This window comes from Planococcus citri, chromosome 1 (genome assembly GCF_950023065.1).
Source record: "Planococcus citri chromosome 1, ihPlaCitr1.1, whole genome shotgun sequence".
In the NCBI taxonomy this organism is placed as follows: Eukaryota; Metazoa; Arthropoda; class Insecta; order Hemiptera; family Pseudococcidae; genus Planococcus; species Planococcus citri.
This window is the reverse complement of record NC_088677.1, coordinates 8,647,340-8,665,031: the sequence shown is the minus strand read 5'-3', so window position 1 is coordinate 8,665,031 and position 17,692 is coordinate 8,647,340. Positions and strand designations below refer to the sequence as shown.

At 35.3% G+C, this 17,692-nt stretch overlaps 1 protein-coding gene and 1 long non-coding RNA gene across 3 annotated transcripts in view; one reads left to right on the top strand and one right to left on the bottom strand.

Annotated features, from left to right (window-relative positions):
• The window catches only part of LOC135846792 (uncharacterized), a 186,732-nt gene that overhangs the window by 24,536 nt on the left and 144,504 nt on the right, over positions 1-17,692 (bottom strand). For both annotated transcript variants that reach the window (XM_065366077.1, XM_065366085.1), the window contains 4 exons: positions 16,274-16,465; positions 1,437-1,496; positions 1,222-1,299; positions 799-1,095 (listed from right to left, as the gene is read on the bottom strand). In XM_065366077.1, the coding sequence (XP_065222149.1) occupies positions 799-1,095; positions 1,222-1,299; positions 1,437-1,496; positions 16,274-16,465 (627 nt within the window). The remainder of the gene's footprint in view (positions 1-798; positions 1,096-1,221; positions 1,300-1,436; positions 1,497-16,273; positions 16,466-17,692) is intronic.
• Positions 1-17,692, top strand: part of LOC135846898 (uncharacterized) — a 170,540-nt gene that overhangs the window by 21,857 nt on the left and 130,991 nt on the right. The window contains exon 2 of the long non-coding RNA XR_010559032.1: positions 12,369-12,428. This is a non-coding gene — a long non-coding RNA (uncharacterized LOC135846898). The remainder of the gene's footprint in view (positions 1-12,368; positions 12,429-17,692) is intronic.

The window sequence follows — 17,692 nt, the reverse complement described above, 5'->3', positions numbered from 1 at the left end:
TAATTTCAATACGCAGTGAACTCGACTGCTGATATATTTGAAGTAGTTTTGGAGCCTCCAGTAGATTTTTCTATGCTCGAATTTTCCATAAAATTTTGCCAATCATAGCTGGAAACCAAAAATTCACTCTGCACTCCAATTTGAACATGTTATCTAGTCGACTGCAGGACGATTCAAATGATTTTGGAGCCTCCAGCGACTTTTTGAAAATTCTTGGAGCCTCCAGCAGATTTTTGAAACTTGAAATTTCCACAAAATTGCATCAAACCGAATAAGAAAACCAAAATTTACTTTGCTATAACTAATTTCAATATGCTATTAAGGTGACTGCTGGTAGATTTGAAGTCGTTTTGGAGCCTCCAGTGACTTTTTGGAAATTACTGGAGCCTCCAGCACATTTTTCAATGCTCAAAATTTCCATAAAGTTTTGCTAAGCAGAGCTGGAAACACAAAATTCACTCTGCACTCCAATTTCAACGCGCTGTCAAGTCGACTGCAGGTGAGTTCAAGTAATTTTGCTGCCTCCAGCCACTATTTGAAAATTCTGGGATCCTCCGGTAGATTTTGAAACTCGAAATTTTCACAAAATGTTGATTTTGAACTAATTCAGTATTAGAGACTTTCATTTCGAGTAGATTAAAAATCACGTGGAAAAAATTTCAGCTCTGGAAGTGTTCTTGGACGGAAGATATGGTTATGGTTTCTCAAAGAGGAGATTTTTTGGAAATAAAAATCGCGATTTTTCCAACTCCGAAATCCAAAAATTGTCAAAATATTTGAGTAATTCTTTACTCTTACCTTTGAGTTATTATTATAGTACTCCAGCTCCAACAATCGAAACTCCAGCAGCTCGTTTTGTTCCCTTAATTCTTGTACTTCGGTCAGCAATCGGTTTTCTTTCTCTTGCAAATGACGCATTTGTTCGGTGGTATCTTTCTCATGTTTATTGTTGCTTTTGGTATTTTTCAATTCGTTTTCGATCGCTATCCTCTTGCTTTCCTCTTCGGCGCATTTCTTTTTCAAACGGCAGTGGGCTTTTTGAAGGGCTTTGTGTTTATCGGAGAGAATCCTGTACAAATTATCTGCTCCGATGAGCTGAAATAAGAAACAGATAAACGATTAAGATATTATATAAAGATTGCGCAAGGTTTACCTATGTACTATGAGTACATAAAATAATTGTACGTTGATAGCGACAAAGTATAAGCAATTTTTTCTCACCTTTATCCACGCATCGTCGGAGTTGTCTTCGATGTCGGATGTCGCTGGATCGTATTTGTGTTCGTTTGTTGTGTTGATCTGGGTAGAAAAAAGTTCATTAGGTTTTTTTTTTTTGTGGTGATTAAAAATCAAAGTACTTGGCTTAGGTATTATAATCTATTGAATGCTAAGTAAGGTAGATTTTTCGAAATTACGAGTACATATCATATACTTACTCCTGCTTTTGAATCATTGTTTCGAGTTTCGTGTTTGGTCGTTTTCGTCGTTGTTTTGAGCTGTAAAAAAAAAATATATATTGTGTTATTTTGGAATTTTTAGATAAAATGATTTGAGCTCAAAGTGCTAAATTTCATTAGAATTATTTTTAATGGAATTTTTCAAGGCAGCTGAAATTTATTTCTTGACCATGAAAAGCCGATGAGATTCTTTTTGAGTTGTTGGATGGGTAGATTTTGTAAACGTTTTAGCAAAATCGAAAGACTCGGTGAATTTTTAATTTTTTTTTTGGAAGGGGGAGAAGTTGCTAAAACGAGAATGTGAGACAATTTGAAACCTGTTGATATTTTTGCTCTCAGCGTTAAATTTTAGGTCACTCTGATGGATCACACTCTTTGTGTTTTGATGGGAAAAAAACACCAAGGAAGGATTTGGGAGGCCAAAACAGAGGGAAGTAGTGCAACATGAAAACTCTCACCATTTTCGGTCTCAGCTTGAAATTTTAACCTATTTTGATGGGTCACACGACCTGTCTTGAGATAAAATTTGAAAAGTTGCAACTCAGGACAACGAACTTGTACCTTCATGAGTCACTTCAAAATTCAATTACCTAGGGTTATATACCTATGTGGATGAATTTCGATGAAATCGACAATATTTTCGATGAGCTGTGATGCAGCATATCGGAATAATTATGAAAAAATAAGTGCCCTTTATTCAGTTTGAAGAAATAAAAACCGTGTGAAAAATGGTCAAAAATGCAGAAATATTGCCTGCATTTTTACCACCAAAAAATATCTATTATTTTGATCCAAACTGCCAAAAAGTCTTGCTTTTTGCTGAAATTGTAAAATTGACAAAACATCTCGCTTTTTGGCGAAATTGCTAAGAAATCTCACTTTTCTCCAAAAAGTTTGAACATCCAAAAGTTAATGAGCCTTTTCGCCTCTAAAATTACCAAAAAGTTGTAAGATATGCCAAAACTTTTTTGACAAAAATTGCCGGACAATCCAATTAGGATTCTTTTCAACAAATATTCTCGCTATATTGCCAATAATTGCCGGAAAACATCTCCCCCCTCCCCCTTCCAAAAAACCCTAAAAATTCCTTTTTTTTGCAAAAATCACCAGTCTTGAATTTTCCCGATTTACTGTTGAAAATTCTCACTTTTTAGCAAAATTGCCAGAATAAGTTGGGGTTTTTTGTCAAAAATTGCGAAGAGTCTCTGCCTTTTGCAATAATTATTTTCGAAGTTCGTTTTCTGCTAAAAATTTTCCAGAATTCGAAAAAAGCCATTTCGTTTGCAAAATTCTCACATTGTGACTCAAAATTGCTAAAAAAAAACCTAGCATTTTTAATCAATAAGTTACAAGATTAACTTTTTTACCGAAATGTACGAAAAATTATTTTAAAAGATGAGAAAAAAATCGAAATTTTGCCAAAGTGACCTAGTGAGCCAAAATTTGGGATATAACCTACATATTTTCGACCTGCCAGATCGGTTGAAAAAGGTTTCAAAACGTTTTGAGCCGTTCCTAGAGCCTCCAGCAGATTTTTGAAACTTGAAATTTCTTCAGAATTTTATTATAATGAAGTTGGAAATCCGAAATTTACGCTGCACTGCAACTTGAACACGCTATTAAGTCAACTTCTGATGAATTAAAGTCATTTTGGCGCCTCCAGTGACTTTTTAAATATTCCTGGAGCCTCCAGTAAATTCTTGAAACTTGAATGCAGTTCGAAATCGGAAATTTATTCTGTAAACTAATTTCAATACACTATGAAGTCGACTGCAGATAGATTTCAAGTCGTTTTGCAGCCTTCAGCAACTTTTTGAAAATTACTGGAGCCTCCAGTAAATTTTCGAAACTTGAAATCAGTTTGTAGAGTAAATTTTGGCTTACTTAATCCATTTGAGAAACTTTTGTGGAAATTTCGAATTTCAAAAATCTACTGGAGGCTCCAAGAATTTTCAAAAAGACGCTGGAGGTGGTAAAATGACTCGAATTCGCCTGCAGTCGACTTGATAGCGTATTGAAATTGGAGTGCAGAGTAAATTTTGGGTTTCCAGCTCTGTTTGGGAAAATTTTATGGAAATTTCGGACATTGAAAAATCTGCTGGAGGCTCCAGTAATTTCCAAAAAGGTCTCTGGTGGCTCCAAAGTGAATTGAAATCTACCTGTAGTCGATTTCATAGCGTATTGAAATTAGTTTGCGAATAGTTTTCAAGTTTCAAAAATCAGCTGGAGACTCTAGAAATTTTCAAAAAGTCGCTGGAGGCTCCAAAACGATTTAAACTTACCAGCATTCGACTCAATAACACGTTCGAGTGTGAGTGCGGCGTGAATTTCAGATTTCAAGTCGACTACAGATGACTTTGAGTCATTTTGGAGCCTCCGGTCACTTTTTGTAAATTCCTGGAGCCTCCTAATAAATTTTTGAAACTTGAAATTCCCACAAAATGTCATCAAATGCAGTTCGAAAACGGAAATTCATTCGGTAAACTAATTTCAATATACTATGAAGTCGGCTTCAAATAGATTTCAAGTCGTTTTGGAGCCTCCAGCGACTTTTTAAAAATTCCTGGAGCCTCCAGTAAATTTTTGTAACTTGAAATCAGTTTGTAGGGTAAATTTTGGCTTACTTACTCCATTTGAGAAAATTTTGTGGAAATTTCGAGTTTCAAAAATCTACTGGAGGCTCCAAGAATTTTCAAAAAGTCGCGGGAGGCTGTAAAATGACTCGAATTCGCCTGCAGTCGACTTGATAGCGTATTGAAATTGGAGTGCAGAGTGAATTTTGGGTTTCCAGCTCTGTTTGGCAAAATCTTATGAGAATTTCGAACATTGAAAGATCTGCTGGAAGCTCCAGTAATTTCCAAAAAGTCTCTGGTGCCCCCAAAGTGACTTGAAATCTACCTGTAGTCGATTTCATATCGTATTGAAATTAGTTTGCGAATAGTTTTCAAGTTTCAAAAATCAGCTGGAGACTCTAGAAATTTTCAAAAAGTCGCTGGAGGCTCCAAAACGATTTAAACTTACCAGCATTCGACTTAATAACACGTTCGAGTGTGAGTGCGGCGTGAATTTCGGATTTCAAGTTGACTACTGATGACCTTGAGTCATTTTGGAGCCTCCGGTAACTTTTTGTAAATTCCTGGAGCCTCCAGTAAATTTTTGAAAATTGAAATTCCCACAAAATGTCATCAAATGCAGTTCGAAATCGGAAATTCATTCGCTGAACTAATTTCAATAAACTATAAAGTCGGCTTCAGATAGATTTCAAGTCGTTTTGGAGCCTCAAGCGACTTTTTAAAAATTCCTGGAGCCTCCAGTAAATTTTTGATACTTGAAATCAGTTTTCAGAGTCAATTTAGGCTTTCTTACTCCTTTTTTGAGAAACTTTTGTAGACATTTCGAATTTTAAAAATCTACTGGAGGCTCCAAAAATTTTCAAAAAGTCACTGGAGGCTGTAAAATGACTCGAACTCGCCTGCAGTCGACTTGATAGCGTATTGAAATCAGAGTTCAGAGTAAATTTTGGGTTTCCAGCTCTGTTTGGCAAAATTTTATGGAAATTTCGGGCATTGAAAAATCTGCTGGAGGCTCCAGTAATTTCCAAAAAGGTCTCTGGTGGCTCCAAAGTGACTTGAAATCTACTTGTAGTCGACTTCAATGTTCATTAGTATGTTCCCCTCGAGAAGAAAGTGATCCCAGGGTACCCGTGGAGGTGGGGGGGGGGGGGTGTGCTATTGTTCCTATTGTCATATGTCGGACTAATAAGTTTCTTTCGAGTTCCATTTTTAGATTTCAATGAGAATCAAAAATATTTAACCCATGTTTTGTCATTTTTTTTGTTTACTTTTCGGTTACTTTTTGAAGCTTTTTATCTTACTAAAGATTACCTTTTTTTTTAGAAAAAATAGTACCCCAGATCAGCTATCTTTTCCTCTTGAAGAGTGATTTTGAAGAAAACTATTTTTGTTTGCCAAATTGAATGACTCGAACCGATACGATTGCAAAAGATGCCTCATTAGAATGCCATAATCCGACTACGATGTCTCGAATATAGCTGCGAATTTCGCCCTTCGCGATTATTCACTCTACTCTATATGCTTTAGGTGAGGCGAAATATGTGCATACATAAGTGTAAAAATTCGACTCATTGTTGGCTGCCAAGACTGTCACATTTTACACGGTTGTTGTCACACCTTATATGCAGTACCTAGTACCTACTATAGATACAGAGAGAGACTATAGAGACACTCATCAAAAGTATTGACTAATACGCGAGTCATTGTCATTCAAGACGAGTAACCAACCTCTGGTAGATATAATAACAAACGTACTCTGGTCGTATCTCGTATATCACGCTCGGTGTCTCTTTTTTTTTTTTTTTTGCAGAGTATTTGGCCATCGCACATCGTATATAATATCACGTCGTCGTATGGTAAATAAAATTCAGCACGAAAAGACATAATATTTTATTGGCTAACGCCCACAATTAATCTCATTTAAATAGCACAGATGTCTTTATCTCGGTAAACATTTAATAGCCGGTAATTTGAATACTTTTTCAACGTAAACCGGTCTTCGATGTTGGGATAATTGGCGGCCAGAGCGACGACTACGATGATGAGGTTGGCCAAACTCTGTATGCGCCGGACAACTTCTGGGCAATCGCGTCTACCATATTTACGAGTTTCCTATATAGCAGATAGTAATTTTCGATACAAGGTTTACCTATGTGCTCGTAGACTTGAGAGACTATGTGTTATCTATACATAATAATGTAAAAAATCATCGATCAACCATCGGCTGCGTCTCTAATTCCGGCTGCTGCGGTTAAATTGTACGCAAATGATGCGGAAATTTCTACCAAATAATTCCAGTATACTTAAACTTATTCGAGTCGCTGGCCTGACTATACGAGTACCTGTACGAGTATAAGATAAACAATAAGATGCTGCAGCGGTATGGTAAGGTATACGGTACGGTGCACTCTGTGTAATTTTATAATGAACGGTGTGCGGTGGTACAGAGAGTGTGGGTGACCCGTTAACCTATTCGCAAGGTGCTTTACCCGGTTCCTTTTCTACGTACGAGTAGAAGTACCACACTAATCGAGTCCAGGTATTATCACAACACTCATTGTCAACGTCGTATGTACGAGATGTCGATGATTATCACGAATAAAATTGGGAATTGGGATTGAACTTGGACTTGAGTTCATTTCATTGCGCCTCGAACTGAATTATTGAAGAGACAATGCCCCTCAGTATCATCTTCCTTTTCTACTTTTTTTCGAACACGACCGACGTTTTATAACCTAAAAAATTACTCGTATAACGACAAAGTAACGGTTACCTGACGCATGAAATTTTTTATACGTGAATGTAGGTAGGTACCTAGTAGGTTGGTAGGTAAAAGAAATAATGTACTTGCAAGATCTATTACGAGGAGTAGGTATTTGTGAAAGTTTACTTCCAAAAGTGCAATATGACACTATTTAAGAAGTATTTACCTACCTACTATTCCCTCCTCCCCCCCCCCGGTTCTTTCTTAATTGGCTCGAAGAGAAACCGAAGCTTTATGTGGTCAAGAATACCAATTGCAATATACATGTTTAACTGAACGTGAAATAGTCGTGTATCGTTACCATAATATAGCGAGTTGGAGGTGCTGGAAATTTATAAATCTGTGTGTAAGAAGAATATTATAAAATTTACTGGCGAGGAAAGATTACCCTGCTCTTCTCACACGGTTGGCTTTTAATGTATTAATAACGTGGTACGAGCGACACATTTGAAATAATGGGCTACGTTGTTGTTGGATTGGAAATTTAATCACGTTCGAGGTACCGAAAAATTAAATTTCTCAATTATTTTTCAGTAGGAGAGCCGAACACAAAGGGCCTTTCAGGATAAGATAGTGAAATCCGCACTTTCTCCGATTTGGTTGAAACTCACCCAAAATGTTAGTTTGGATGTAAAACCATCCCAAAAAAATTTTTGAGCCGACCCCCCCACCCCCACCTGAGAAATGTGACCATACGTGCTCAAAATTCAAAATTCCCGTTCTCCAGAGGGGGTGGTCCAAACATTTTGAAACTTTCACAGAAAATAGTCACCAGGTAGGTGCGTGTGTGGAATTTTTTTCGAAAAAAAATTTCATATTTGGGGGGTTTTTGGGGGGGTTCAAAATTTCGAAAATTCGTAGAAAAAAAACGGGGAGGGGGGTCTCTGCGAAATTTTCTCAGAAATTCAGTTACACTCCAAGGTATAACATATAATTTTCCCAAGGTCCCAAAGGGGGGTGCAACATGGTCAAAAAAAAGAAAGTTTGAAAAAAAACCATGTATCTCCAGTACTACCGCGCGTTTTGTCAACATTGTTCCACGACACCACCGTGGGAAAACTTCACCTATCGCGCGCTCTCAAACTTGTATTTTTTTTTGAAAACCCTATTGAAATACCATAGTTGCTATCAAAGGTTTTTTTGGTGAATATTTTCTAGAGTGGTATGGTGAACAACAAAGCTATACCTACAAGAATTTTCAACCCCCTCTCTTAGTATTTATCCTTCAAAATTGTGTTTTTCAACTGATTTTATGCTTTTTATTAACAATGAAAATTACGTGGTACAATATTTAAAACACGTTTTTTGGATGTATTTTTGACACCTAAGTATAATATTTTTTTTGAAATTTTTGTTTTGGTGCGTTATGGTGAAAAATTGAAAAAGGTTCCATAGCGGGGGTAAAATGAGAATTTTGGGAGAATCAAATATTAATGAATGTGGAGTCGTTTCAGCATGATTCGATACCACTGAGCCCCAATATGACGTCAGATTTTCTGCTACACTAATCTAGCCCCTCCAGAGCATTCATCCCCCTAGCTTAATTTTTACTACATATTTTATGCCCTCCAGAGCGTCAACCCCCCCCCCCCCCCCCCCCACGGATAGGCTGTGTATGAGCAAAACGAAATTAGATGTCTGAATTTGGGTTTAGGTCTCTTGGAAACAACGCAAATTTTTTTGAAAGTAACTCCATTTCAAAAATAGCGGAAATTGAGAAGGGGGCTGAGGCTACGCAGGGGCCGGGTGAGTGTAAAACAAAATCAGACGCAATATTTGTGCTTGAGAGGTTCGAACCATATAAAAATGATACCAATATCATCAAAGTAACTTTATTTCAAAAATTTGTAGTAAAAATTGTGGTGAGGGCTGAAGGCTGTGGAGGGGCTAGATTAGCAAAAAACCTGACGTCATATTCGTGCTCAGCGATATCGAATCATGCAGAAACGACACATGTTGTATGTACCACGCAATTTTCATTGTTAGTAAGAAGCATAAAATCAGTTGAAAAACACAATTTTGAAGGATAAATACTAAGAGAGGGGGTTGAAAATTCTTGTAGGTATAGCTTTGTTGTTCACCATACCACTCTAGAAAATATTCACCAAAAAAACCTTTGATAGCAACTATGGTATTTCAATAGGGTTTTCAAAAAAAAATACAAGTTTGAGAGCGCGCGATAGGTGAAGTTTTCCCACGGTGGTGTCGTGGAACAATGTTGACAAAACGCGCGGTAGTACTGGAGATACACATGCATGGTTTTTTTCAAACTTTCTTTTTTTTGACCATGTTGCACCCCCCTTTGGGACCTTGGGAAAATTATATGTTATACCTTAGAGTGTAACTGAATTTCTGAGAAAATTTCGCAGAGACCCCCCTCCCCGTTTTTTTTCTACGAATTTTCGAAATTTTAAACCCCCCCAAAAACCCCCCAAATATGAAATTTTTTTTTCGAAAAAAATTCCACACACGCACCTACCTAGTGACTATTTTCTGTGAAAGTTTCAAAATGTTTGGACCACCCCCTCTGGAGAACGGGAATTTTGAATTTTGAGCACGTATGGTCACATTTCTCAGGTGGGGGTGGGGGGGTCGGCTCAAAAATTTTTCTGGGATGGTTTTACATCCAAACTAACATTTTGGGTGAGTTTCAACCAAATCGGAGAAAGTGCGGATTTCACTATCTTATCCTGAAAGGCCCTTTGGAAAAAATTCGACTCGCAAAAACCTAATTTTTTTGACGTCGTGATTAACGACGGATTGAAAACTAAATTCTAAACGTTGAATTTTTTCAAGAACGTATACAGCGTTCCTGTAACCTAATATACCACACGTTTCACATGAATTTTCTCATTTTAAAAAAATTTTAAGGGGTAAGGGTTTGTTAGAGGCGGCGAATCAAAAAAATTATTTTATATTCGTGTATAAATATCTTAAACATTTATGAATCCTGGATTTTTTTTCTTCAAATTTTTAAGTTATGTATACTTACAAGGGAACCTCTTGAGGTGTCACACTCCGATTTGAACGGGACCGCGATTTTTGAAAAGAGCATAGTCTAAAACCCCAAAAATCAAATTTTCAGCTGCCCAAGTTAATTTTTCGATTTTTGGCGAATTTTTGAAAATACAAAATTGACTGTTTTTGACGAAAAAGTACGTACTTGATCAATAAAAATGGTCAAAATAAGTCCCAAAACTAATATTAATTAATAATTACCCACATCCAAATTTCACAATTTCCAGCCATTCTGAAGCCTCCAGCGCGATTTTTCAATTTCTCCATAATTTTAAATTTGCTCCAGAAGGCGTGAATATGAAGTTGGGCAGCCAAAAATCGAGTTGTATATTACACTCGGCCTGTTTAACAAGTTTATCCACATTTGAGCCGATTTTGAGAGTGACACCTCAAAAGTGGCTTTTTGACCAGCGTTTTTCAAAATTAAAAAATCCGAAAAATCAAAAGTTTCCAGTTTGTGCGGAAATTTTCTAAATTCACGCGAATCCCTGTATTTTGTCTGTAACTAACCCCCCAAATCAAAATTTCACAATTTCCAGCCATTCTGGAGCCTCCAGCACGATTTTTCAATTTCTCCAGAATTTTGAATTTGCTCCAGAAGGCGTTAATATGCAGTTGGGCAGCTAAAAATCGAGTTGTGTGTTATACCCGACCTGTTTAACGAGTTTATCTACATTTGAGCCGATTTTGGGAGTGACACCTCAAAAGTGGTATTTTGACCAGCTTTTTTCAAAATTGAAAAATCAGAAAAATCAAAAGGTAACCTTGCGCGAATTGCTGTATTTTGTCCGTAACTAATCCCCCCAAATCAAAATTTCACAATTTCCAGCCATTCTGGAGCTTCCAGCGCAATTTTCAATTTCTCCAGAATTTTGAATTTGCTCCAGAAGGCGTGAATATGAAGTTAGTCAGCTAAAAATCGAGTTGTATATTACACTCGACTTGTTTAACGAGTTTATCCACATTTGAGCCAATTTTGAGAGTGACACCTCAAGAGTGGCTTTTTGACCAGTTTTTTTCAAAATTAAAAAATCCAAAAAATCAAAAGTTTCCCGATTGTGAGGAAATTTTTGAAATTCACGCGAATCGCTGTATTTTGTCCAAAACTAACCCTCTAAATCAAAATTTTACAATTTCCAGCCATTCTGGAGCCTCCAGCACGATTTTTCAATTTCTCCAGAATTTTGAATTTGCTCCAGAAGGCGTGAATATGAAGTTGGGCAGCTGAAAATCGAGTTGTATATTACACTCGACCAGTTTAACAAGTTTATCCACATTTGCGTGCTGGAGGCTCCAGAATGGCTGGAAATTGTAAAATTTTGATTTAGAGGGTTAGGTTTGGACAAAATACAGCGATTCGCGTGAATTTCAAAAATTTCCACACAATCGAGAAACTTTTGATTTTTTGGATTTTTTAATTTTGAAAAAAACTGGTCAAAAAGTCACTTTTGAGGTGTCACTACCGAAACAGGCTCAAATGTGGATAAACTCGTTAAACAGGTCAAGTGTAATATACAACTCGATTTTTAGCTGCCCAACTGCATATTCACGCCGTCTGGAGCAAATTCAAAATTTTGGAGAAATTGGAAAATCGCGCTGGAGGCTCCAGAATAGCTGGTAATTGTGAAATTTGGATTTGGGGGGTTAGTTTTGGACAAAATACAGCGATTCGCGTGAATTTCAAAAATTTCCTCACAAACAGTCATCTTTTGATTTTTTGGATTTTTTAATTTTGAAAAAAGCTGGTCAAAAAGCCACTTTTGAGGGGTCACTTTCAAAATCAACTCAAATGTGGATAAACTCGTTAAACAGGTCGAGAGTAATATACAACTCCATTTTTAGCTTCCCAACTTCATATTCACGCCTTCTGGAGCAAATTTAAAATTCTGGAAAAATTGAAAAATCACGCTGGAGGCTCCGGAATGGCTGGAAATGGTGAAATTTGGATTTGGGTGATTAATATTCGTTTTGGGACTTATTTTGACTATTTTTATTGATCAAGTACGTACTTTTTTTAAAAAAAGGCATAAATTACCAAAAACATGTCAATTTTAAATTTTCAAAAATTCGCCAAAAATCGAAAAATGAACTTGGGCAGCTGAAAATTTGGTTTTGGAAGTTTGTGTCTATGCTCTTTTCAAAAATCGCGACACCTCAAGAGGTTCCCTTGTTAGCCCTTAAATTTAGAAAGTTTTTGAAAATTGAGCTTTCAGAAAAAGCTCAATTTTGAATTTTTAAAGTTTGTTTACTCCAAGCTGGGGATTGTGAGTTGTGATGTGTATATTTTGCCTAAACTGGCTCAGGGGGGGGGGAGTGGTTTGCCAAGCACAGAGATTTTCTTTCTCTTAAGTACAAATTAAGTAGTAATAACCTACAAAAAAAAAAAAAGTGAAATCAGAATCGTGTTAATTTGACATGAAATGGTTCAATATGATTCGAATCAAATCAAATTTTATGTAAATTGGGAGCATTTTTTTTTTCATTTTTTAATAATTTAGGCTTTATTTGTATTGATCCTCTAATAAATTATTTTAATTTGTATTTATTTTGTTGCAGATTCATATTTATGTGGTATAATTTTCCTATCTCTCACGCTGTGTCGCTGTTTGAGTTTTGGTAAGTGACGTTTATGAATTAATTGTTGCTTAATTTGTTGTAGTGTAGAATACGTTTTTTGAGGGCTCAGATTATGAGGGAATTTTTTTTCTTCAATTTTTCTAGTCAATTCTAATGAAGTACCTTACCTATCTTAATAAAAGATCATGGCGGAGTTGGAAAACAAAGCGAGAAAATTAAGAAACTAGAAGAATTTGAAAAGAAACACACCAAGCGTGGAAAGTTTTCTCTCTCGGAAAAGAACGATATATTGGCTTTAGTTGGAAACACCAGACTCTATAGAGACTTTATTCCCGAATACTCTCAGATTGTCAATCCTATTTACCATATTATTACAAAAGGCAAAGTACCTGTTGAATGGACAGAGAAACGACAGAAAGCCTTTGAGACCTTGAAAGCAAAGTTTTAGAAAAGACTTCAAATTCCAGCAAGCTCCAAAAGAAGGCGATTTATACCTAGACACACAACTCTCCGAAGACTCAATGAATGGAGTCCTCTTCTATACATGATTGACAATGAGAAGCTAAAGAACCTATGTATTATAGTATATTTTGGTGAGCTTCCTTGACCTTTTTAGAAGTCAAGGATGGCAGGAAGGATGGTAATCTTGTAATTTTCACGCATTTATAATTATGATTTCTTACAAAACTACCAAATTTTGAGGGCAATTTCTAAAGATTAGTTGAACTTACCTACCTAATTGGTGCAAATTTAATCACACCGTTCTGAAGAAAATGAATGGAAAATTAAAAATTGACCATTAAAAAATAAAATTTCAAAAGTTGGTTAATTTTGGTATCAATTTTCCTACGATCGGAGTAGCAAATTTTCATTTGCAATTAGCTCTGCTCATAATGAGTAGAAGTCACCATTTTCGCATAACTTATTTTTGAAATTTTACCAGAAAAATCAACTTTCAACATTTTAGCAAAAAATTTATATGAGAACCAAATTTGTAGAGAATGAAATTTTCTATCTCCAAGTTGCTTATAGTCTTGTTGAAAAGCTCCATGCCTCACTAGTTCTCAAAAAATGTAAAAACTCGACCAATTTGAATTTTTACATTCTAATCCTTGGATTTAGTTTACTCGTATTGTATTTTCATGAGGGAAATATTATTCAATAATTTTTACCCCACCAACGGAATGAAAAAGTGTTACACTTGAGCGCCTCTTCCCCCACCCCCGTTAAAAATTGGAACAATAAAAAATTCAAGTTTTTACTTATAGGAAAGAGCTCTTATTTACACCTAAGTAGGTACATACTTGTGGGAAAAAAATTATTAATAAGTATCCTAAAATTGTCTGGTTTTATGAAAAAAATATCTCCAACTGGTCAAGTAAAGATAAGTTGTGCCAGGAAGCCCCCATCTCACCCCCTGCCAGAAAATTGCAATTTTCATGTTTATTTAATTTCTAGTCCTTAGATTTAGTCCATTTTCATTAGAAATACAGATATTTTTGACCCCTCTGCATGTTAAAAAAAAAAGTAAAAAGTGCCCCTTTTCGCAAAAAAAAAAAAATTTAAGGGTTTTTAAAAATTCTAATCCTGAAACAGTGAAACTTGGTTCCTCCCTCAATTTCTAAAAATAATTGGATTTAGGGAGGGGTTTCCTCGAAAATGTGGTTATTTAAAAATACTCTGCCTAGAAATGAAATATTTTCAAACAATATTTGTACAAAATATCAATTTTTCATTTTTTTGGTCAATTTTTTTCTACTTTGAGAGGCTATAGGTACATATAGGAAAACCAACATCATTCAGGAAACCGAAGGAAAGTTTTTCTTAAAATTGTGCTTATTTTGAAATATTCTGCCTATAAATGAGGATTTCTCAAAAGTTTTCACAGACATCAATTTTTCATCTTTTTTCATTTTTCCCAATTTTTTTTTAATGTGTGAAGGGGATTCCATACAAGAGAGCCAACTTTATTTAAGGGTCCAGCGAAGTTTTTTTATTCAAAAGTGGGCTATGTAGAACGATTCTTATGTGGAAATGAAAGTATTTCCAAAAATGTTTTCCTCGTTCTGATTTTTTCAACTAGGGGGGGGGAGAGCTACTTTCTAAGAAGCTAATATATGGTTTGAAAGGAAGTTTTCTCTCGAAAATGAGATTGTTTAGAAAAATTCTGTCCCAAAAACAAAAAAATTTGACTAATTGAATTTTCGAAAAAATTCGTTGATTTTTTCAACTGAGGGGGTGGGGAGGAGCCTATCGACGCCACTTTTTTGCAGGTGGGGAAAAATGAAAAATTGAGAACTATTCTCTCACCTGAAGACATCTCGATTTCGAAATCGAGATGAAATAGGTGAAAGAGCTCGTTGTACTGTAAATTTAAGTTCTTCGCGTTACCCGAAATATAATACATACAATAACAATATCTGATACCTATTCAAAGAAACGTGCGAATAACCATTTTGCTTATCTCATCCGCAATATGCACGCAGACCTGGCACCTCTTTTTACCTAAAATTAATCAATGCTTCGTTACCTATGCACGATATACAACTTCACGTTTTCGTTGCATTGCAGCTCTTTAATCACAGTGATTATATTCCGACAATTATAATCTCATTGTAGCCGAAACTCGGTACCTATACGTATAAGAAAACGAGCGAGAGCGAGAGTGAGATAGACATTGGTTGGTGAGTTTTATAAAAAGTGCCGATATGAAAATACCAGATCATACACCGATTGATATTTATTTTATAATATACGTGATCTACGGCGAATAGATGAACGTCTTTCGTGAACAATGATCTGTGAAACAAAGAAGTTACATCACGATTTCCACTCAAACCTTTGGCCAGATCAGTGGTTTCTAAGTGCGTTTGATTGCATCTCGCTATACTTACAGTACAGATTGTTTTTTTTTTTTTCGTACTACCAATGTATAAAGTATCTACCCGAGGGAGACATGGATCATAAATACGAAATTACCATCGCGTATTTAAAAAAAAAAAATGCATCGGACGCTTCCAAGTGTAGATATTCTCATTTTAAGGAGAAAATTACCTTATGAAACACTGTTTTTGAAATAACACATAGATTATGTTACATTTAAGGTCATTTTTTAGGTCGCTGAACCATCATTAACAATCGTGTTGCGCTTGTTTCTCCGCTATACCTATACTAGCTTATAGGTTATTATTTTACGAACATCTTTATAACTGTCCGAGGGGGTTTAGTCCGATCTATCAACGATAGATGTACGTTTTTTTATGTATCTTGCACTCACTCACTGATAGCCTACCTGTACACAAACTATTCAGAATAGCTGCATCTCGTCTCATTCGTCTATACAGTCTACACTTTGAATAGTGTGAGCAGATTTTGTCTGGATCTAGATAACTGCCCTATTCTTACTGCAGCTATAGTGATGTCGTAAATCTGGCTATACTTTCATAAACACGGATATGGTTTCGAATTTTAAAAAATTATCTGACTTTTTCGAACCAAAGAGACAGTTTTATGAGGTAACTGCTCCGTATTCGTGAAAGAGGTTGGTCATTTTTTTTGTTCAGGTGTACGATAGTGATTTATGTGGTTTTTTTTTCAGTCGTATCCTCGTATCAGGGTATTTAATACTATATGTACGATGGCGCGTATCATCGTCCAATTTTATTGACCAAGTGTATGGAGTTGGAGTATGTAGTATATGGGAAAATGAAACGAGTCTTGGGAAGGTCTCACAATATGATGTAGGTATAAATGGTTTCTTTTAGATGATTTTAACTGATGAGTGATGAGTGATGACTGATGATGTACCAAAGTACCTACATAATATAGCTATAAAAGACTAAAAGTAGGTAGACCTAGATGTGCATACGAGTAGGTATACTTACGTTCGGAATTTTCGTCGTTTCTTGTATTCGTTTGTGTGCATTTGATACGTCTGAATCGTCGTCGTGTATTTCGATAATTTTCGCATCGTGTTTGGTTTGACTGTGACTTTTTAGCTCTTGAAGATGGGGTAGTTTGGGACATTCGAGTGGTTTTTTGGTATCGCTGTTCGAATGACCGTTTAATTTCTCGACCTGTGGAATAGAAAATAGATCGACTTTTAAAATATGTTGAAAAATAATTCAATTTTATGTAGCCTATTTAAAATCGTAAGTCTAGTATTGGTGATTTAATTTATAATTTTTCCACGAACTGGATTATTGTGATGGTGGAAAGGGAGTGAGGGTGCATTTGTTGTGGCTTGTGGGCGAGTTTTTGCTCTTTACCTGTTGCGATGATTGATGTATTGATAATCTACGTTATCGTTTTGTACTTTTTCTCCTGTTTAGCTACACAAACAGGAGCAGTAATTTGAAAAATTGAATCGTTTTCGTCACTTTCAATGTTCTAAAAAATCGATCAAAAACGTTGATTTTTAAAGAAAAAAAATGTACCTAATTTTGATCTTTTTTTCAAACTGTAGGGACTAGACGTACCTACATTGATAGATCGGTCACTTATATGAATGATCAAAATCGAATCGCTTTTTGAGAAGGAAAAAGTAATTTTATTCAAGTTACTGAAAGTAACTTTTGGTTAATCAAAGTTTTGGTTGCTAAAAGTTACCTCTTTTTTTTTTTTACAAATTTTCAATAATATAATTTTTTTCATGCAAAGCTTTACCCTTTGCTGAAATGTCTCACTTGTCAAAAAAAGCGAGTACAAAAAATCCCAAGTATTTCAAAATTGCCAAATTGGCCTCATTTTGTGCTAAAAATTATCATATGCTATAAATTCCCTTGAAAAGTCTCGCTTTTTTAAAAAAAGTTTGCGTAGAAATATCATGTTTTGCTAATAGTTGTCAAAAAACTACTGATTTTTGCTAAAAATTGTTAAAAATTGATATTTTTCAAAAAATTGACAAAAATTAGAATTTTGCTTTAAATTTTCGTTTTTTTTTTTTGAAAAAATTTTTAGAAAAATGTTGCTTTTTTCAAAACATTGTCAAGAAATCTCGCTTGATTGCAATAAATTGCCAAAAATGCTAGCTATTTGACAAATTGAAACATTTCGCTTTTTCGCCTAAAATTGTCTCAAAAATGTCTAAAAATTACTTAAAGATTGCATTTTTGAAAAGAAATTGCCCAAAAATTGCTGTTTTTTGTTGAAATTGTCAAATTTTTGCTTTTTGGTGTAACGCTTTGCTTTTTAGAAAAATTTGCTAAAGATTTTAATTTTTTTCAAAAAATTATCTAAAAGCAGGGCTTTTGTAGAGCCAATTATTCTGGTCCGGATCGAGTAAATATAATTTGGTCCCATTT